Raw genomic sequence first — 22,366 nt, forward strand, 5'->3', positions numbered from 1 at the left:
GGGCACATTTTCCCGGGCCATTTCTGAGAACTTTGAATTATGGGAAAGGTGTATTGGCAGGTATTGGTTGAAACATGGGAATGGTTGATATCTGGTCTGTACTTTCACTTACTTTTAAATCTCTTTGACAACAATTTTTTTTGATAACTCCACCAAGTTTATCAATCATACTTCTTCGGTCCTCTTAGAGTGCACAGACACTTGTGCGTGTTCCACTCACAGTTCCACTATGGATTTTTTCATTTTTCGATTTAAAAGCCTACTTGGTGCGAAAGGGAAATCGTGTATTTTTTAATACGCCATTCATTTACTCAAATCAAATGACTTTGGAGGTTCAGTGAAATGGTGACTGAATTGCCGTCCCATGTTTTGTCAGATAGTCCCAAGTTAGAGCAGTTGACAGTATGCATGACATCACTTATGATTAGTAGATATTTATACATTTGACCACCCGCAATTTTTTTGTGAATCAGGCTTTTTTTATTTAACTTTGTATTTTTTTAATGACCAGCCAGGTCATTCATTTGAGGGCTATGCATATTAGCCTCCACTGATGCAAGTTACCTTAAAGATCAATATTCCATTAGAAAGTGACAATTTTACAGACCATCGGACTCTATTTTTGTCAATTTTTTCAAGTCAGTGTGTTGACAACAGGAAAAACAGATATTGTGATTGACACTTCATGACTCAGTGCTGCAAATAGGGAAATTTCAGTTGGCCGGTAATATTTCGAGTGTAACGAGCGGGGGGTCTGGCGGAACCATCTTAGAAAATTTGTAGTCTGTAATGACCTTTAGATTGGCTAAACACCTATTTTGATTTAAAAACTGCTCCTCTTTTAATTAGAAGCGCTATTAAGAAGCCTCTAATCTAAAATTTTAACCGGATAAAATGAAAAACTGAGCTTCAGAATGACCGGTAGAAACTACAAAATGACCGGTATTTACCGGTCACCGGCCGTTATTTGCAGCACTGTGTCTTCTCAACTGCTACTGTGAAGTCGGGTAACTTTCATCAGTGGAGGCAAACATGCATAGCCCTCAAATGAATGACCTGACCGGTCATTAAAATACAAACTAGAGTAGAGCTGCGAGCAGAGTTGCATAGTTCATTTGTTTTGAAATTTTGCTGCTTTGATTGGTCAGTCATTTGATGGCTATGCATGTTTGCCTCCACTGATGCAAGTTACCCGACTTCACGGTATTGAACATATAATTAAAGATTTATGAAATAATTTATTCTTTAGCAAAATATGGACTCAGATGATGACTTTATGTACGACGAAGATGAATTATCTGACCCAGAAGATGATCAAGATGATTTTGATATATCATGTGACGTAGAAGCTGCAGGAGAAACTTCCTCTAGTAGCTTTAAATACAATAAAGATGAAGATGATTTTTCTTATGTTTGTTTAACACCTGAGTCAATTGTTGTGACAATGAACCAATGCATAGAGGAGGTCAACTCAGTGTTTCAGGTATGAAATCAGCTAAATAAAATCAAAAGTGATGCTTTAGGAAATTAAGAGATTTTTTCCCCTATTTTCAAGAAGTTGCATTAAAAAAAAAATTGAATTCTATTCACTTTTCAATTTCTGTCGCTTCAAAATTACTTTTTTTCTTTGTACTTAATGGTTTTGTTTTATCAACATTGTTGCAGTTAAGTTATTCATGGACATCGGTTAGAGTTTGTTGTTGCTGTTTTAGATACCACATTCAACAGCTCGTATTCTACTCACCCACTTCAAATGGGACAAAGAAAAACTACTGGAAAGGTATAATTTGATTCTAAAACAACAATGAAAGCAATTCTCTTGACGCCTGTTAGCAAAGCTTTTTTTATTTAGAATTTATCGAACACTTTTGATTATAATTCCCTTGTTCAGCATTCTTGTCAGCAATGGAAGAATGCAAACTTGAATTAAGTAAGAATTTTTATATAATTCTTTGTTCACTTTTTTACCCCATTAGGTACTATACCACAGATCAAGAAAAGTTATTTGCAGAAGCACATGTCATTAACCCTCACAGGAATCGCCCAATGACCACCAGGTCTAAGGTAGGATGGCACATCTAAAACCATCTTTTAACCAAAGAATATGCAATTAGTGTTTTTTCAATTTGAAAGTTTGGGAAAATTGTACTACTTTTCTACCTTTTTTTTCTATTTGTCCTAATTTTAAAGCAACTTTCTTTTCAAAATTTTATCTAAATTTATTGAAAGCTGTACTAGATTGCAGTTTTTGTCCACTCTTCAAAATTGGTTGGAATTCTGGTACTGACAAACCATGACTCAAGTTTTCCGAAACCCTGTTGAAAAATTGAGTTTATACTAATTTTGCTAATTTTCAGCCAATTTTAGTCTTGCTTTAGCCAAAAAGTGTTCAATTCGCTAAGTAATTGGCAAAGAAATTGAACCCTGGACTAATAATATTGATAAGAACAAAATTTGGCAAACAGCAAAAACCCCAGGGTAAATGTTTAAATCAAAATCAAATTTATTTATTTCAAGTGAACTTACCAGACTGGTCAAACCTAATTCCCTCATTATTGTAAAATGCTTCACTTGAGTATGTCTTCATGATCTGGCTCAATTCTTTATTTTTCTACTTTTTAGACTGCAGCAGCAATTGTTGGGAGCTCTAAAAATATTTTTCCTGAATGTGGAATATGTTTATCAGAAGTTCAGTTAGATGTAAGTTATTAAAATAATCATGTACAAAATTTTATATTTTAAAATTTTCATTCAGTCAGACGTGAGAAAACAAAGTGTTTATGAACCTTTAGCTCGTATCAGGGAGGGGCTTATTACTAAATCCTAGACTAATATTATTTTATAAGCTATTGCCTCCTCAATTTTGGAAGTGGTATTTTACAGACATTTACTAAAATGTTTAGGCCAATGTGATTTTGAGGTCCTATTTTCGCACTTCACATTGGTAATACACTCATTGTAAAATTTTCATCTTTTCACTTTTCAGATATTGACAGGATTACAATGTGGACATAAATTCTGTCAGTTTTGCTGGAATGAGTATCTGATATCAAAAATTTTACACGAAAATACTGGTCAGGATATCTTTTGTCCTGCTTCACAGTGTGATATTCTAGTTGATGAAAATTTTGTTATGTAAGTAACTTTTTAATGGCTAATGTTAATCGTATATTGTTTCATTTACAAACCAATCAATCTTGTAATCTTAAATTAGGTAGATTAAAATAACAAATATTAGTTTTCCAAAACAAAGATTTTTTGTTCAAAATGCTCCTATTTGTATAAAAAGGCATTACCTTTTACTAAAAAACATATCACTTTGATTCATCACAGCTTTGAATGTAACATATCGGTATTTACCAGTATTTACTTTTTATACTATTTTTCTCCTTTTTCTTTTCAGAAAAATATTACAAGATAGCAGTGTTCGATCACGTTATCATAAATTAATAGCAGACAGTTTTGTACAGGTAGGTGCTTTCTTAAAGCCAGACATTATGTTTTCCAAAGTCTGAATCGCTGCTTTAAAAACGCTGAGCTTGCATGAAGATTGTAGTTTATTCAACCAATCATCAAAACAAAAGATAGCGCGCGACGTAACTTAATTGTTCGATTCAACACAGCAATGTCTTCACTTTAATATATCATCTTAATGACAGAGAGTTTACAATGTTTTGACTGTAAAGTGTCAAATAAGAATTGGAATGAATTGTCTGCGTTTTTAATGGAGCTGTGGAATGTTTTTGCAGAATAAACAAACAGACTAATTGCCCCGCAGGGGCTTTTGTTGCTTCACGTAGCGGACCTGCTCGCCAGAAAAATATTCATATTCATATTCATATTCATATTCATGTTTCGTCCGATTCTGAGCGGGCCGCGCGCGGTTAAAAAATGTTCGCGCGCGATATCTCTTTTGCTGCTACTTGTATTGATTTCCTAGCTATGCGCGGACAGAGAAGGTAGCTTCCCGTCTGCACTGCCAGTCCACACAGCTAAAAGCTTTCACAAACAACAAACAGCGCACAAGATTTTATTTTTGCTTGGTTAATATCTTTTTAACGTATTTGCTCAACTGGATTTACTCGAGGGACATTGCTTGCTACTGAATGAATAACTATCAAACTACTGATATTAGATCAAACCTTATACAATTGTCAGAATGGACGATGGACATCTTCAATGACAGTATGTTACACACACACAGACAGAGTGTTATGCGCTGCTCTAACGAAACCCTGCTGATATTATAAAGGCATAGACAAAAGGGAAATTGACCGTTAATTCATATTGTTTACCTATATAGTGATTTCATTTTGAAGGAAATTAAATTGAAATTTTTGGTGGAAAGACAAAACCCAGAGTACCCTATAATTATATGGATATTGCATGCGCCGAAAGTAATTTTTCAAAGAGTAAGCCTTGCGCCAAAACGTGCCAAAAACTGGTACCAACATCGAGTTTCTTACAAAAGGTTTAGTGAGTGAGACATGCCAATGAAAATATACTATGACTAACATGAACTGATTCATTCTCGTGGACATTTGAAGCACAGTGTTACAGCAAAAAAAAATGGTTGTGCATGGGAAGCAGCGAGCAGAAAAATGTAAACAGAAGCGGAAAAAAAGCCGAAAACGATGGATTATGAAGTATTTGATGCTATTTTGTGAATAATTCTTTACGCCAATATTGAAGCTTAAAAAGCAAACTTTGAAAATGCTGTTTATGTCACTGTGTCAGAACGGTACCTCGATATATGTAATGTACGCCGAAGATTTTCAGCCTCATATTATGAACAGACTCGAACACTCTCTCTACTAATACCACCACAGCACATTGTACCGTATTGATGTTGAACGCAGGAGTATACTTTGCTCAAATCAAAACTGAACAAACTTTTTGACTTTTTAGAACCAGACGTCCAATAAAATACAAACTCAATGTTGTACCTACCTGGGAAGTGAAAAGTTTTTAACCATGTTGACGGTGGTTACAACAGGACACGGTATCTGAAAATTCCCGTGGCAATTTTGAGAGCAACTATCAAATTCATATCTTTAGTAACCATGAAGAAATTTTATTCTAACTGAAAACTTTTTGCAGAAACACGTATAAAGATTGTTAAAGTTTTTCAGATAATTTTCAGTAACCTTTGATACAAATAAATTATATCTACAGTATGCCACCAGTCCAAAGTTACTTACTTTTTAAATTTCAAATCAAATGACTGAAATTATATTCAATTTCATTTTCAAATTCACCTTTTAATCTGCATTATGTATATTCTTTATGAAAGGGAAGCACTTTCAGTTTCACAGTACACATTCTTATGTTTGGGTTTTCAAAAGGGATTTTTATTAGATTTTATCTGGTGATTGAAGAAAATCAACTTTGATATCATTCTAGTTCTTAATATGTTGCGAAACCTGTAATGGTTTTAATTTAAGTCACTTTGCATCAGAAAGGGTAGATTAAACATGTTTTTTTTGGATTGACACTTTCGTTATGTATGGATCTTACTGAGAAAATTTTAACCGCATCGGCTCGTGCTTCTTAACTTTAAACAGCTCTAGTAACATTGAGCACTTTTTATGAAGACTCATTTCACCAATTTATAGTCTGAGTATGATTCCCTTGCTCTTTTCATGACTAACTTCCTCTGGGCTAATATCTGCTATCGGCGGGGCATTCATAGCGACAGCTAATTGCTAGTTAATAGATGTATATTATAGAATAATACTGGCTTTACAGTTTACGTTCCCCTATTTGGTTATTTTTATTGCGTATTATGTTATTTCAATATTATTCATTAAACAAAGTCTGTTCCAAAAATAATTGGCATTCCATACTTTTGAAGATAAAAGAGATATTATTATAAGTTTTGAAGAGCCTACTGAAAAATTGAGGAGATTTCTAAAACTTTGAATATTGCTGATTTCAAAAGTGGGATCCATTTTAGTTACAGCGCTCCGAAAAACGTCGAAGTAGACAATCCAAATTGATAAAATTATCGAAATGTATCTATTGCTTCGATCCAGCCTAAAGTTATCTTCCCAACAAGATATTATTTTTCATTATATTCCTCAAGAGCAATGTCTAAAAAAGTATGAACTCCCATTTTTTTGGAATAGATTTTATTATTGAATGGGCTTTTCCAGAAAGAAATATTACCCCCAGTGTTGAGGATATTGATACACTTTCGAAGTATCGAACCCCCTGGATATCCTATTTTATTAGTAAAGATCCCCTGGATATCCACTCTTAAAAATATGCTCAACCCCTGGATATCCTCTCTTATAAAGATGCTTACCCCTGGATATCGTCTTTTTTACTTGAAAAGACACTTTACCCCCTGGATATCCGATATCCTCAACAAGGGGGCACGGACTATTTCTGGAAAAGCCCAATATAGGTATTTATTAAGTACGTAAGTATATTCATCTGGTGGCTGTCGGCGGAGCCAGGAGTGAGGGAGTCTATCCCCTTTTCTGTTTGCGCTAGACCTGGGAGATCGAATGCTGAGGTGGAGCGCCAAACCTACTCTCAGCTCCCAGTAACTTACCGCCTAGATCTATCTACTCATCTGCTGAGTTGGCGGTAACCGGGGATCGAACCCACAACCCTTAGATTGTAAGGCGAATGCTCTACCAACTGAGCTTCCCGGTCACGGTCACGATTATTAAGACTGAGCAACTGATTTGAAAACACCAAAATATGAGTCTTCTGCCACAATAAATACACTATACTGTAAAAGCTAGTAAGGAGCCGGAGGCGAGGAGGTCTACATGAGATGTCATGGCTCGCTCGCACCCCCCTCGCTACACCTAACATCATGTGAGATGGAGCACCTCACCAGTTCTACTCTCAGGCCCCAATCACTTATTTTGATTGATTGATTGATTGATTGATTGATTGATTGATTGATTGATTGATTGATTGATTGATTGATTGATTGATTGATTGATTGATTGATTGATTGATTGATTGATTGATTGATTGATTGATTGATTGATTGATTGATTGATTGATTGATTACTTTTTCTTTACAGAGTAATCACTTAATGAAATGGTGTCCTGCACCCGACTGTAGTAATGCAATCAAAGCTTGTTACAATGATGCAAAACCTGTAGAATGTTTGTGTGGATATACTTTTTGGTAAGAGGAGTTCTTTTCTTTTCTAACTCTCAAATTCCTGATAAACAGCATCCTGTTTGTTAATTTTCGATCTTTTCCAAACCTCTCTGATTTTTTCAGCTGCCAAAAATATGTTTATTTTGGTCTAATCTAATCTAAATTAATTGCTGGTTAAAACAATTGTTAACCCTGAAATTTCGTTTCTTCATCTTAGAACACTAACATGTAGTTGAACCACTGACCTTTAAAAAACCCTGGACAGGGATTATATAAAGCTCAGTGGTTTGACTATCAGAATTCTGATTTGATTGAGACAGCATTATTTGAGGCTATCGTTTCAGACAACTGTTAATTTTATCACCTTGATGAATTAAGTTTGAATTTGAAAGTTTGTACAGTCAAGAAACTATAATTTGAATTATTGTCTTTCATATTTTGTTTAGCTTCAGTTGTGGACATCAATCACATGACCCAGTCAAATGTTTTGTAAGTGTAAAAAATAGAATCTTCCTATTTGGTTAATTTGTGGACATTTATCAACCATTAGACCAAGAATCACCGTGTATCATTGAAAATCTAATTTGTAAAACTAATAAATCTGATACAAGTTGTTTTCTATCGTTCTATCATAACGCGCCATATCAGATTCATTATGCGTTATATGACATTTTTTCATATTCTTCAAGTGTAAATAATTCTTATTCTCTTTTTTAAGTGGTTAAAAAAATGGATGAAAAAATGTGATGATGATAGTGAAACTTCCAATTGGATCTCAGCCAATACAAAAGTAAATATTTTCAAATCCTTTTCCACATTAATTTTTTATCCTTTTTGATATTTCTCAAGTTAAAATATTCCTTATCTTAACCTCCCCCTTTAGGAAACTTCCCCTTTACCCCTACAAGAAATTTTCTTTCTTACCCCCCCCCCCTTTTTCAGGACATCTCTACCGGGGGGGGGGAGTGCGGGGGGAGTGCGAACTATGTTGCTCAACAATATATTCCATATGGCATGTGATTTCACCAGTTTACTGTTTTACCAGGTTTTGCGCTCCTGTTTTTTGGATTTACCCCGGAGGTATCCCCTTTAAATTAACCTGTGTCCTTCCATCCGTCCGTCCGTCTCAAACTAAGTCTCGAGAATTGCTAATAAACTATTTCTCGTACTTCCATTTCTATTCCCATTCTATATTTATCATTAGTTGGTCCAATATGCACTGTGCTTGTTTTCATAGGAATGTCCAAAATGTCACGTGACAATTGAGAAAAATGGCGGATGTAATCACATGATCTGTAGAAATACAGCTTGCAAGGTATAGATAAAGTGTTCACTCACTCACTCACTCACTCACTCACTCACTCACTCATTTACTCACTTACTCACTTACTCGTTATTTCGTTTATTGGAGGTCCTGGAGGTCCTATGAATTAACCTTTGTCCGTCCGTCCGTCTGTTACCAGCTTTTCTAGAGATTGGCTCATTAGTTTTTGGACCTACCCCGGTGGGGTGGAGGTCCTATAAATTAACCTCTGTCCGTTCGTCCGTTCGTTACCGACTTTTCTCGAGATTGAATCATTGGAATCTTTTGATTTTTGGTACAAAGGTGCAAAATGGTGGCGGCCAAAATATGACGGAGCCCGATTTTCGAGAGAAAAAAAAATTTGGGGCAAATTTGGGCCAAAAACGGTTACAAAACGGGTTTTTTGGACTTTGTGAAAAATTGGATCATTAATTTTTTATGATTTTTTGCATGAAAGTAGGATCTGGTAGGATAAAAGATGGCTCAAGCAGATTTTTTGCAAAAAAAAATTGTTGCCTCAAAAAACGCATGTTTATCTATAAAATCACTATTAATAAGCATACATCAACGTTCTTAGTCAAATTACTCAATTTTTTTATGAGATTGATGTTTTTTTTGCTCATGAGGGTTTACTTTTGAAGAATATGTGTGTTTAGACATGAAATTTTGGTTGCTTGGCGTGTTTTTATAGAAAAACTGGCCAAATTCGATATATTTTTTTAAGCACATTGTCAATTACTTAGGTATTAGCTTTCTTCTTTATGATTTTTTGCACAAAGATGCATAACTATAAACCCTCGAATGTGACGGAGCTCGATTTTTGGAGAAAAAATTTGGGTAAAGTTCAGCTAAAAAACGGCTAAAAAAGGGTTTTTTGGACTTTGTGAAATATTGGATCATTGTTTTTTTCTGATTTCTTGTATGAAAGTAGGTAAAAGGCTCAAGCAGAGTTTTGTAAAAAAAGAATTTTTCAGCTCAAAAAAACGTATCTTTATCTATAAGAATCACTATTAATAAGCATACATCAAATGTTCTTAGCCAAATTACTAAATTTTTTATGAGATAGATATTTTTTTTGCTCACGAAGTCTTGAATATGAAAGAATATTTCAAGAGCATGAAATTTTGGTTTCTAAACGTTTTTTTTATAAGAAACAAACGACTAATTTTAATAGATCGTCACTATTTGTGTTCTGAATGATTGTTTAACGATCATGCTCACGTAGATATCAGTGTTAAATGTTTAACCAGGTAGGTCCATAAAAGTATCACAAAGGTGCAAAATAGTCATGATCAAAATGTGACGGAGCCCGATTTTCGAAAAAAAAAATTTTCCGGCCAAAAATGCCGGAAAACCCGTTTTTAGCATTTTATCGAGATTTCATCATTAGTTTTTCCGATTTCTTGCACATCTTATTAGCAATGCCCTGAATGTGGCCGAGTCTGATTTTTGAGAAAAATGGCGCGAAAATGACGGAAATATTTTAAATGATCTTTTCCATTATTGCTTTATATACGATGGCCCCTAAGGCTCACCACGCACTTCAAGTTCTTATAAAATTTGTGAACTAGAACTGTCTAGGGTCAATGGCCCAGAAGGCTCAAGTGACACTGCGCACTTCTGAATTTTTGTCACGGCGAAAAATTTCCAAGCGAGCGGCCGCCCGCGAAATGGATTTTTTTTTGGTCTTTAAAATGAATGTCGAGTTACGCAAAACGAGTTAATATTTCCGAGTTGTTCATATCAAGAATTACAGGTTAAAATTTCCGAGTTAAGTGCTGGTCAGCAAAATTTCCCCTCAGTGGCAAAAATTGGGGAATTTTCGGGCTTAAATCGGGGAAGAAAAAAGTGACCAAATATCAACTTTCTTTTTTGCATCCACGCCGCCAGCATTTTCCACCATTAGACCACCCTCTATTAGTGGGTGAAAACTAGAAGTGCGTGTTTTTGAGCCTTCTGCTGGGAACGCCAAAATAACTCGAGAATCTACAGGAAGGAAAATAACTCGAAAATTTAAAATAACGAAAATAAACCGAGTTAAAAAATGAGGAATAACTCGAAAATTCAAAGGGAGGAAAAATACTCGAGTTTAATAAAATACCAGAAATAACTCGAAATTTTAAAGTCAAGGAAAAAAACAGAGTTACAAAATTGAGAATGACGTCATAGAAGGTACAAAATGACGTCAATATTTCCGAAAATAACGTCATAACTCGTTTTTTTCGTAACTCGTTTTTTTGACTCGAGAAAAATAACTCGGGATTTCCAAGACTCTTCTTCGCCTCATCAACTCATTTATTAAAACTCGGTATCTATTTTGCTTACCAGAACGGCTATCTTTCGAGGGGGGCTAAAATATTTTTAGAAGTGCACAGTGTCGTCACAAAAAAACTCGGAAGTGCGCAGTGTCTCGTGAGCCTTCTGGGCCATGATCCTAGACAGTTCTAGTTCACAATTTTTTTAAGAACTGGAAGTGCGTGGTGAGCCTTAGGGGCCATCGTATTTATATAGTCGACTTTCCATAACTCGAACCTCCTCAACTATATTATCTCCATAAACTCGAATTTTTCGGTCTCTTGAAGAGATTCTTAGGATAACCTGCCTCTCTATAACTCGAATTTCCAATAACACAATTACTGCTTTTCCCCTTAATGTTCCAGCACTATATTATACTATATTACACTTCCCTACTTGCTCTAACTTTAATCATCAGATAGGTCCAATCAGCGTTCTGGCTTGTCTATTGGAGAAAATTTATTTTAAAAAACATCATATTTTTCATTGTAGGGTGATTTCTGCTGGGTTTGTTTAGGTCCTTGGCAATCACACGGCTCCAGTTGGTAAGCAATACATTCCTTATTAGACATTATAACCTCGTCAAGTATTTAAAACATATTACGAATGGCTATTTTTTAATCCCATTCTGCGGTTGGTTTTAGCTAACGCAATTCAGATTAAATTAGGTTTAGCATCATCTATTAACACCTATCTATACTATGGCTAATTCATTCATGGAAATGTTGTCATTTACATGAAGGTTTTTTGGTTTCCAGGTACAACTGCAACCGTTACGATGAAAAAGATGCTCAACAAGCGCGCGACGCTCAAACAAAATCCCGCGCGGCTTTGGAGCGATATCTGTTCTACTGTAATCGTTATATGAATCACTTACAGTCGGCCAAATTCGAACAGAAATTATACAATCAAGTCAAAGAAAAAATGGACACTATGCAAGAAATGAACATGTCTTGGATTGAGGTACACGTTTTTTTTATAAGAACATCCAACAAGTTATTATTAGCATTAAATAATGCTACGGACTGTAAAGTACTCAAATAATGCTTAAAAAAAGAACATTAAAACCTGAAAAGTTAGATTTTAAACGCTTGAAATTTTTTATCATTAGTTTAGGTATTATAAACTTATTGCTCTAGCCGCAGGTGAGCATTAAAATGGGTGTTGGGGGGGACGGCGTTAAGATTCCAAAAAAGTATTTCCCGATTCGGTTTCTATCGGATGTTCGGGAGAGCGGGAAATCCGCTGAAGAAAACGAAAGCGCGAGATATTATCTCCTTTATTGTGTTGTTTATCTCCCTTATTGTGCGCTCCTGCTTGAGCAATCGATAGAGAAAAGTTGATGAAAATGAAGTTAGCTTCCTAATAAACTGCCAGTACAAATCAGTTAGTGAAGTAAACATTGGCTGGTCACGAGAAAACCTAATCGATATTCTTGCCAAATTTTCTGCTAGAGAAGGGTGAGAATTGTTTTTGGTTACCATATTTTTAGTGTAAAAAGATAGCTGCAAGTGTAAATACTGGTATTAATTTATCTCACTTGCTAGTTATCACTAAAAGAACTTATCTGTGTCTTGTCAAGCGAATTCAAATACGTGTGTTTCTCATGATTTTATGCTGTAAAGATGATCTATTTTGGACTTTTGGTCATTTTTCATGATGATATATAATTGGTGGTTGTCCCATTTGGATTTTCAAACTTGACAATGAAACTTTCAAACACACAGCCATTGACACACAGTATTTTTTGTGGTGTTATGTATGGCTGAAAATGATCCTGTTTTGGACTTTGTTATTGTCGCATTCATCATCGGCTGGCGACCGTTCCTTTTGATTTTTCAAACCCCACACAGATTTTTTACAAACATATCACTATGAGAATTCAATAAAGGATACTGAAACACAGTTCCTGTGTAAATTTTAACAAGATTGGAGAAATTTTCACAGTCAGACAGTGTTAGGGCTGAAAATTATCATTTTTGGACTTTGTTGTAATTTCATCGCGGCTGGCGACCGTTCCTTTTGATTTTTCAAACCCGACACAGATTTTTTACAAACATATCACTATGAGAATTCAGTAAAGGATACTAAAACACAATTCCTGTGTAAATTTGAACAAGATCGGAGAAATTTTCACAGTATTATGGCTGAAAATGATCGTTTTGGACTTTGTCGTAATTTTGTTGCGGCTGGCAACCATCCTTTTGATTTTCAAACCGACACAGATTTTTTACAAACATATCACTATGAGAATTCAGTGAAGGATACTAAAACACAATTCCTGTGTAAATTTGAACAAGATCGGAGAAATTTTCACAGTATTATGGCTGAAAATGATCGTTTTGGACTTTGTCGTAATTTTGTCGCGGCTGGCAACCATTCCTTTTGATTTTTCAAACCCGACACAGATTTTTTACAAACATATCACTATGAGAATTCAGTAAAAGATACTAAAACACAATTCCTGTGTAAATTTGAACAAGATCGGAGAAATTTTTACAGTGTTATAACTGAAAATGATATTTTTTGGACTTTGTGAAACAGGTTTTTTCCAAATATAACACTATTTATTACATACACACTATTGAACCATTTTATTTGGTTTATCCTACTCTTCTCCAAGTATTATCCCAGCAGAAAAAATAATGCTTAGCTAAAAACCCGTGGCTTAATGGGATAAACTTTTGCGGGGATTAAATTTTGCTGATTTCGCTTCTTTAGGTGCCATTCGCACAAACATATTTTACCCTTAGGAAAATCACCCCTAAAGTTAATTAGTTCGTTTTTTTTCTTTATGTGCTAATTTTGGCCCCCGTGACACTCATATGACGCGCAATAGAAAGAAAATTTCGGGGTATGTCCGAAGAATATAACAGTTATTATGCATATTATGAATCCCCTTTTTGCATTCCATTTCCGACCTGTTTATTTTATCTAATCCTTGCATCTTTCTCAGCTTACGGCTAGAGCTTCCAGCGCAGCTGGTTTATTTCTTTTTTATGAGTTTTGTTGGCGAACAACAAAAATTCAATTTATACCTAAACTATCTTATCATGTGGGTTTCATGTTAAAATATTACACCCCCTTCTCACAGACCCACTGGGACCCATTCCCACTGAAAAATATCATCCCCAGTGGAAAATTATACTATAATGTTTGTCCTCGCTGATAAGCAAATGCTCACTGCAAAATAGTGTGTTGTTTTTCCATTCCCACTGGCTCGGAAACGATGGAATTCAAATCCCCAGCCATAAAAAAAAACATGGAATCAATCAATCCCCGTCGATTTTTAATCCGATTATTTTACCCACACTGGCTGAAAAAATCCCTCTGGGTCTGTGACAAGGATGTGTAATATTTAGAACTGTTCGCTTCATAAGTTTTTTCGATATTTCTATGAATAGGGGGTTTAATATTCGTCGCATCGTTAATTTTTGCCCGCTTCAATTTTAAGGTCCAATTCTTGAAAAAAGCAGTGGATATATTATGTTTATGTCGTAACACGTTGAAATTCACATATGTCTTCGCCTTTTATCTCAAAAAGAATAACCATTCCATCATCTTTGAGGTAAGTGCAAAAGGTTTTAGATCCAGCCTTGTCCTGTTATAAATTCTTAATTACCTTGAGAAGTCTTGAAGTTTAACTTTTTAAATTTGGCTGAGTGGAGTTTGAAGTTATGTATTTCAAAGAAAACATTTTTCAATCTTTCAAAGACAAAATTCACTTTTCAAAATGTGCAAAATTATACCTTTGGACCACTCGGTATCCAGTATATTTTTAAGTCGGTCAGGGAAAGTGCCTGGTAAAACGATCCTAATCTGCGATTCTATTTTCCGTGAAATGTAGAAATATTGACTCAGATAAATATTGACTCAGATGCATGATAGTGTACAATCCTTCCGAACTATAAAACCCTTCCAACCTTTTTGAGTTTCGTAACATTTTTCAACATATCACTATGATTATAATCACTATAGGACAATCAAAGTGATTTGGAGATGGCGACAGAACATTTATCAGAATTTTTGGAGCGTGACCTGAATTCCAACGGACTGGCGGGCGTCCAAGAGATCAAACAAAAAGTACAAGATAAGTACAGGTGTGTTATTTGGCTTTAAAAAGCTCATTTCATTCAATTCTGAGTTCAAAAGTGTTCTTTTGCTACTGCTGGCAACTTATTACAGTATACTCATTTTAACCTGAGATCAGATTGTTGTTGTTTTCTGCACACCACGCTGAAGCTCTAAAGGGATGTGTGAAAATATAACAATCTGACGAATATGCAATCTAAAAATCGTAAGGACCGCGTTCATCTAAAAGAACTGGGAATGATAACAAAGTTGCGTGATCGTGTTTATGAATAGGGCACCTTATCAGGAAAATTTAGTTTTTGATTTTCCGGCGCACAACAAGATTCTTGTTATAGAATTTTCCGTGGGAGGACTATTTTCCTCAGATGTTTAATTTTCAAGCGCCTTCAGAGGTTTACCGTGCGCATAAGAAGATTATGAACGGCTGCAACGGCTGTTGTATACGAACATTCGGATTGCCCATAAAAATTTAATAACATTTAGGATGAACAAATATCCTGTCATAATGTATCATACTTTCACGACCAATAATCTACTGGGCTCTTCCAGAAAAAATCCGTTCATGGGGGGTGGAGGATATATTATTTTTTTCATGAATTACCCCTGGACATTTTGATTTTTAACCCCCTGGACACGGGTTATACCCCTGGACAAACATCAAATCAACCCCGTGGACACAAAAAATTACCCCTGGACATTGGAATTTACCCCCTGGACATTGCAATTATTTGGTATTTTTTCAATACCCCTGGACAATTCATCCTCCACCCCCCCCATGAACGGATTTTTTCTGGAAGAGCTTCTCTTTATTGAACATCGATTTTACTCCTTGCGGTTTTAATGATAGGTACGACGACGTTAATCTCCATGACGATTTTGAGAATATTTCGATATATTAGGTTACAATCAAGAAAAAAGACAAATCTTATATATTCTTATATATATTATTTTATTTCAAATTGTTAGAAGACTTTTAGTGCAATTTTTACATCCCTAAGTCCAAAATCCAGTCTTCTAATAATAATAGGATTAATTTTCATAAAAAGTTGGCTTAAAATATTCTTAAAGTGTTCTTATTATCAGCACGTTGTAAGAATTTGAGTTCTTCTAAAAAATTTATAATATCAAAAACTTTCAAGGATGGAGGGTTGTTTTCAAGGTCTATTAGACACCCTCCTGTTATATCTTTACCAAATAAGTCATGTTAGTATTTAGAATCAAATTAAAGACACGAGCCCCTGAAGTACACTGACGGACTGTGGAATGCATTTTTCTGGTTTTGCAATATAAAAAGTCACAACTGCGTTTCCATTAATTATATTATTATGGACACACTGTAATTTAATTTTTTGTTCTGAACAGTGCCTAATGCTTGGTCGAACAATACGTTAGCAACATACATAGTGAAAAAATATCTTTTTCTTGTGTTTTCTAGGTATTGCGAACAAAGGAGGAACGTATTGTTGGAACATGTGCACGAAGGCTACGAAAAAGATTTCTGGGAATACCAAGAAGATCTGTAATTTGTGGATATTTCTCCTTCCTCCAACGAATCCATGTTATTAAGGTTTCCAGCTTGTTTGGCGCTTATAGATAGTGATATTATATATGATGTACATTCCATTCCTCGTAGGCTTTTTTGCTTTCTCGTATACTTTTCTCCCAACTTTCTTTTTCTGACTAGTGGTTTCTACTTTCTAGGTATTTGACGATTTTAGAGAACAAGTCTATTAATCGATAATGGCCATAGATAAGGCATGATCATAAATAATAATAAACATACAACAGGAATAAACAAATCTTGACTATTAATTAACAACAAAGTTATTCTGAATATTCTAAACAATCATCCTTTAATCGGATTAAATTTCGCAAGGGAAAAAAAACAAATTTCTGGATTTAATTTTGCGAGTCAGAGCTTTGAAAAATTTTGCGTGGATTTAATTTCGCGAATAAGCCTGAAAACAGCTATTTTTTGCCACAAATGGAGACTTTGGACTGGTTACTCCACCGAAAATTCTATTTAAAAATTTTTGCGGTGAATTCAATTTCGCGAGTCAGGAAACTCACGCGAGTTTTGATTTCGCGAAATGGCAAAGATTCGTGAAATCGCAAAAATTAATCTTGCGAAAGTTAATCCGATTAAAAGTAGTTCGTACTTGAGCACTTCATTTTCATTGTTTTAGATAGTAGAAAAAGTTTCTGTTTGAGTCAAAATGGAAATGGACGGATTACAGTATAGATTCTTGTTTAGGCCTTTTGATTCTCTTTGACATAACTTTTTACACTCTTTCAGAACTAGAAAGTTTTTTTTCTACAAAGTTGACATTTTGTTTGTAATGTCAACACATCTGAATTTATCATTGTTGAGATTTTAGCAGCAGATGGGAGAAAATGTTAAATGGTTCATACTTCTTATTTAAAGATTTATAGGGGCTAGTTTGCTTTTACAGCCTTAATCTACAAAGGTGAAAGGGACATTCGTTTCTCTACGTACAGAGCATAGCATGTAGGTGATTTTTACAGGCTTTTTAAACACACGTTTTGATTTTAAGTAGAATTTAAAGATTTTGAATTATAAACTACTGTAATTCAAACTAACATTGTCGTTTTAAATGTCAATTTTTAATTAAATTGCGATAAATTTTTGATTGAAAATACCAACAACAAAAATGAAGTTGAAAACTTTACAATAACAATAACCTAGACTCGTGTCCTTTGAATTGCTTCGATGATAAATTATATTGATGTTCTTGTGTTCTATGTCTCACATTTTTTTACTGTAGTAAAAAGCATTTGTTAAAAAGAAGAAGACCTTGACGTTTTTGAAAAACCTTGTCATTCGTCAGTTTATGGTGGAATTTATAATGAGATTTTTTGGTAGTTTTTCAAAATTTAAATTTGGACAAGAATAGTGATCTGAGCATTTCCACTTTATTTCATTAGATATTATGATTTTTCAGGGCTATATTCTCAGCCTTGTTGGAACAATTTTGAGCTTTTGGATCCTAATGTCATAAGGTCCGAAGTCTAATGTTAAACCCCAAAGTTTGAACTTTACAATCCAGAGTTTAGAATCATTTGTATTTTTTTTTTAATTATAACTGACAAGGTTTTAAAAACGACTCAAGGTATATTTTTTGTTAGTTTAGCGAGAAAATAAAATTTATTTTTTGTTTGCAAAAAAAATGGAAATATGTTGGCATATTTAAAATTTTAATTTTTTTGTGCTTTGTATATACAATCTCAAAATATTGAAGATATTCCTTTATATAAAAGAAGAGTAAAAAACTAGTATTTACAACTACAGAATTAATCTTTGAATTTACCACGCCTTATTTCAGGGGGGAGTGGCCTGCCTGTATTTATGGTATTAAGGCCCCCTATTAACGTATGTCTCAATATAATCTGAGTACGTCATATTTCTTCAATACAACGTAAAACCTTTGATTTAAGTCTTTGATGATTTTTCAATTATCAGTGATAAACTTTGGCCTTGAATAAACATTTTAGTTAATTTTTTCACACTGATGATTTTCTATAAGATCAGAGAATCGAAAAAAACTACTCATGTGGAAATGGTTATTTATAAGCACAGTTATTCCAAAAGTTGATTTTCTTCTTAACGCTTTCTGATTTTCAAAATCTTCGTTTTTTCATTAACATTCCAAACATTCCTTGAATATATTTTCAAAAGGGATAAAACCGCTAACACGATTTGATTCAAGTCTTTTTTACGAACTTGATTCCGCGTTTCGGCCGCGTTTCGGCCGCGTTTCCCCTGGAAACGTAGTCTTCAACAATATTCAACGTCTGTAAAATACCGAATCATTTGAAAATCTTCCTACACCAGTTTCTTCCTTTTTAGGAGGTATGGCATAAGGACCACTAGCAATCCCTTCAAACCTTGTTGAATTATCAGCCGAGCCAGTCAAACAAATATTTCGTAAATCTGGTAACTCATTAAAAGGTAGATAATCTTCACCACAAGGTAATCCTTGCTGTCTCCTTATATCTGCATTTTCAAAGAAAGTTGAATGCTCCTCTAAATGTCTGTCACAAGCAGCACATAAGAAATTCGATTCAAACCGAAAACAACCACAACCTCGAACTCGACATTTCCTAGTTTCTGGATTATGCTCAACGTGGGTATGCTTACAACGACATTTTGCTCTCCAGATTGCTTCATTAAATCCTGGTCTCCTTCTTAGCCACCATTCTCCAATATCTTCAGGTCTCTGTGGAATAAAATTGAAAGATTTGCATGGACATTGCAAACACTTAAGCTTTTTTGTTTTTCCTCCTTTGAAAGGTTCGTGACTGTCAAGATTATGATCACAAAAGCATCTTGATTTAGAATCTAGCCGTATGCAATCCCAAGTGAATTCTGGACATCTCCAACCAATATACAATCCTTGTTCAAGAGCAGTTACTGCTGCATTTGTCTCTCTTTGATAAAGATTTCGAAGTCTTGGTGAGAAGTCATCACGGTGCATTGCTTTGGCGACAGAAATGAGCTCCTTTTTCCGTGCTGGGATAATCGGTTTGACTGTATAATGACGCTGCTGTATCAATGCAGTAGAAGGCTTCCCAATAACTCTTGATTCCGTAGAACTTCTACTTGATGTCGGGTTTACACTAGGTAAATCATGTCTCCTTGGAGGCTTTCTTGGACATATTATGGTCTGTTTGGTCCGATCAGTATGGCCCACCCGCTGTGTTGTTGTTTCCTCAAACGGTCGACTTTTTGTTCCACTGGGTCGTTTTTTCGATTTTGAAGGCTGATATTTTTGATATCCTCGGCCATTCATTTTCAAAAATGTACTTAGTTAAATGTAGATGTATCAAATTTTAGATAGAGAATCGAAGATATTATTTCAAAAGTTAAATACCACTGTTGCTCCGAGAATTGAAAAAACTTGCGAAATCACAAAAAATCTACATCGAAAAGTGGCCATATTTGTTTACATTTTTTGTTTATATCTTAATTCCACAGTTCCAAACTACCTCGGAGTGTGCTTTCAATATGTAGCTAAATGTCATAGCGACGGACGGCATAACATCATGGCTGCCGAAAAGAACATCTAGCCAAAAAAAGTTTCGACTTTTCCTTCTTCAAAACATCAAAAGCTACAAATGAAAATCTCTCTTTGGTTGGTTTGTATCATTATGAGTGCATCCAAGAAGATTTCAAAGGAGATAGGTAAAGAAATTAACGCTATTGACAACCTTTTCAAATGTAGTGACAGAGCAGATAATTTTGAAAAGACAGTTTCTATAAAAAATTGGGATGCTGTTGGAACTTGGACCCAGACCATCCCAATGTGTGGCTATACTAATAAAACCACTTTAAAGGATGAAAGGAAAAAAGGAAGCTTAAAGAAGAATGGAACAAAGTCAAGAAACAGCTCACCATCATCTACAAAACAGGACAGCACCACTTCAAAAAAGGGGCACAACAACTCAAAAGTAAATAAAAAGCATGACATAAAATATTTTAGTAAAGATAAATGCAAACATTATGAATTACCATTATTGAAAGACACTCAGGAATGTTCAACAGGTGGTAAAAATAAACATTATTATAGAAGTGTGAATACTCTATCTTATGAGAATCCGTCTTGGAGGTTTCTTTTTGACTTTGAGACCAGTGATAAAAAGTTCAAATATATCAAAAGATTTGCTCCAAAAGATATAGTCTGGACCCATACAAATTTTTACTCCATTTCACAAAGCTCACATGAGATAAAAATTAGTATGGTAGAATTGGAGATTTTGAATTTGCCACCAAAAAAAAACCGTTTGAAAACTGGCCAATCAGAATTTTGTTGCATAAATTTTTCGGGAGAACAATAGACATAATCGGCCAATCAGAAGCGTTTCTACAAAAAATTGTAGAAATTTTTGTCCAAAACTACCCGTCTACTATCGAGTTCAGAAAAAATCGTGAGTAGACGGGGCCCCATCTACAAAAGATAAAGTTTATAATTATTTGAAAAGAACAAAATCATCATATGACAGAAGATCAGAACCTAGACCAAAGCAAATACTTGATCCTGCTGGCTTTGTTGATGAGCAAATTTTGGTTTCTTATAAAAACTCCAAAGAATTTGAACCCAATCAGGATCTCAGACATATTATGGATAAGCTTGGAAATAATAATACTTTGATACAGCTACAGCAAGATAATACTATACAGAAGAGACTTTATTTAACATCTTTCATCAAGAAAATACCAAAACTCAGAAGTCTCAGAGGAGAGGGTGAAAGTGACCATGAGGATGTACCTCAAATTGAAAAAAGATCCAAACCGATAAAACCAAAGTCAAAACATTCAAAGAGTCAAAAACATAAAAAATCTACAAGAAAGAAAAAGAAAGATGGTATATTTCTGAAATCAGGTACTGAACTTCGAGGTGACAAGAAAGTAGTTCTACCGCCCATTGTGGCTAAGAAACCATCAAAGACTAAAACAGAAACTAAAGTTACTCCTAGCAAAGAACAACAAATGAAGTGTATCACCTTTAACACAGAAGAGTTATATTTACCATTACTCAATCATAGTAATTACACAAGTAAATTACAATACTTGAAGCGTCCAGAAGTAAAACTTCCTGCAGTGGCTGGAATCAAGATCAGCCTCTCTTCAACGTCAAATAGTGGATTGGTTTTATGATAAATTTCTAGAAATCTTTTAAACTATCTGGACTAATTGCAAAACCACACGCAAAAGAATTCTGATTTTTTTAATGTTTTGACTGAGTTTTTAATGCAAATTTTCGTTCAATAAAATTAAATACATTTTCAGAAGGTATATACTCTACTAATTTTGAGGGGAAATTTGAATTGAATATTGAGTTGTAGCTTTTATATGTCAAAATTAGCTAGGTTTTTCGACATGAACTTGGAAGGGTTTTATCAAAATTATGTAAATTATATTAATTTATTAATTGTTAGATGCGGCTTAAGATTATTAATTTATAAAGATTTAGATACAGATTATAAAAGCTAAAAATTAATTAAATGGTTATTATTTTTAAGTCAATTTTCTAAATATTTTTTCATTACCATATATTATGCACAAAAGATGAATATTTGAAAATTTATGATTCAAAGTGGTTCAAATTTTCTTATTGTGAATTATCAAAAAATCCTTTCTTTTACTTTAAGTCTGCACCCTCTTTTGCTATCATCATTTGGAAATCAAGTCAGCATAAGTAGACTGATTTCACTTTTACAAATGGACTTTAGTAGTACATACCATACTACCTTAAGGGAACTAATTTTCACGTTTTTGGGTGTCTACCACAAAAATTAGTTTTGCGAAATGCAATTTTGACTAAAAATGCTTAAAAACACTTAAGAATTATGAAAGAATTTGGGCAAAATGTGGGTGTCAATCACGAAAATTAGTTCTGCAAAATGTGCCAATTTAGTATCTTTACACCACGAAAATTATTTCCCTTTAGGTAACTATGAGTGCCAAAAATGTTAAAAACTTTACTGGAATTTTTTATTTGCCTAGAAAGAAATAGAGATTTCTATTC

The 22,366-nt window shown here is 34.4% G+C and overlaps 2 protein-coding genes across 2 annotated transcripts; one reads left to right on the forward strand and one right to left on the reverse strand.

The window, feature by feature from the left end:
• Positions 1–1,225: 1,225 nt before the first annotated feature.
• Positions 1,226–17,206, forward strand: LOC136803819 (E3 ubiquitin-protein ligase arih1-like). The gene is made up of 15 exons (XM_067060545.1): positions 1,226–1,483; positions 1,713–1,780; positions 1,977–2,064; positions 2,623–2,700; positions 2,987–3,135; positions 3,404–3,470; positions 7,047–7,153; positions 7,576–7,618; positions 7,848–7,919; positions 8,367–8,444; positions 11,220–11,272; positions 11,486–11,690; positions 14,182–14,295; positions 14,706–14,827; positions 16,255–17,206. The coding sequence occupies exons 1-15, from the start codon at positions 1,256–1,258 to the stop codon at positions 16,340–16,342; spliced, it is 1,560 nt and encodes a 519-aa protein (XP_066916646.1). The 5' UTR covers positions 1,226–1,255; the 3' UTR covers positions 16,343–17,206.
• A 905-nt stretch (positions 17,207–18,111) lies between these two features.
• On the reverse strand, positions 18,112–19,840 carry LOC136803820 (protein FAM221B-like). The gene has a single exon (XM_067060546.1). The coding sequence runs from the start codon at positions 19,628–19,630 to the stop codon at positions 18,626–18,628; it is 1,005 nt and encodes a 334-aa protein (XP_066916647.1). The 5' UTR covers positions 19,631–19,840; the 3' UTR covers positions 18,112–18,625.
• Between the last annotated feature and the right edge of the window lie 2,526 nt (positions 19,841–22,366).

This window comes from Clytia hemisphaerica, unplaced genomic scaffold (assembly GCF_902728285.1).
Source record: "Clytia hemisphaerica strain Z4C2 unplaced genomic scaffold, Clytia hemisphaerica genome assembly, whole genome shotgun sequence".
Taxonomy (NCBI): Eukaryota; Metazoa; Cnidaria; class Hydrozoa; order Leptothecata; family Clytiidae; genus Clytia; species Clytia hemisphaerica.

Bases quoted from the DNA above. Each gene is read 5' to 3' on its own strand.
- LOC136803819 (XM_067060545.1), top strand. From the start codon at position 1,256: ATGGACTCAGATGATGACTTTATGTACGACGAAGATGAATTATCTGAC. The intron at 1,781-1,976 runs GTATAATTTGAT...TTACCCCATTAG, and splicing joins AAAGAAAAACTACTGGAAAG to GTACTATACCACAGATCAAG. The intron at 11,691-14,181 runs GTACACGTTTTT...TTCAATTTTAAG, and splicing joins TGAACATGTCTTGGATTGAG to GTCCAATTCTTGAAAAAAGC.
- LOC136803820 (XM_067060546.1), bottom strand. From the start codon at position 19,630: ATGAATGGCCGAGGATATCAAAAATATCAGCCTTCAAAATCGAAAAAA.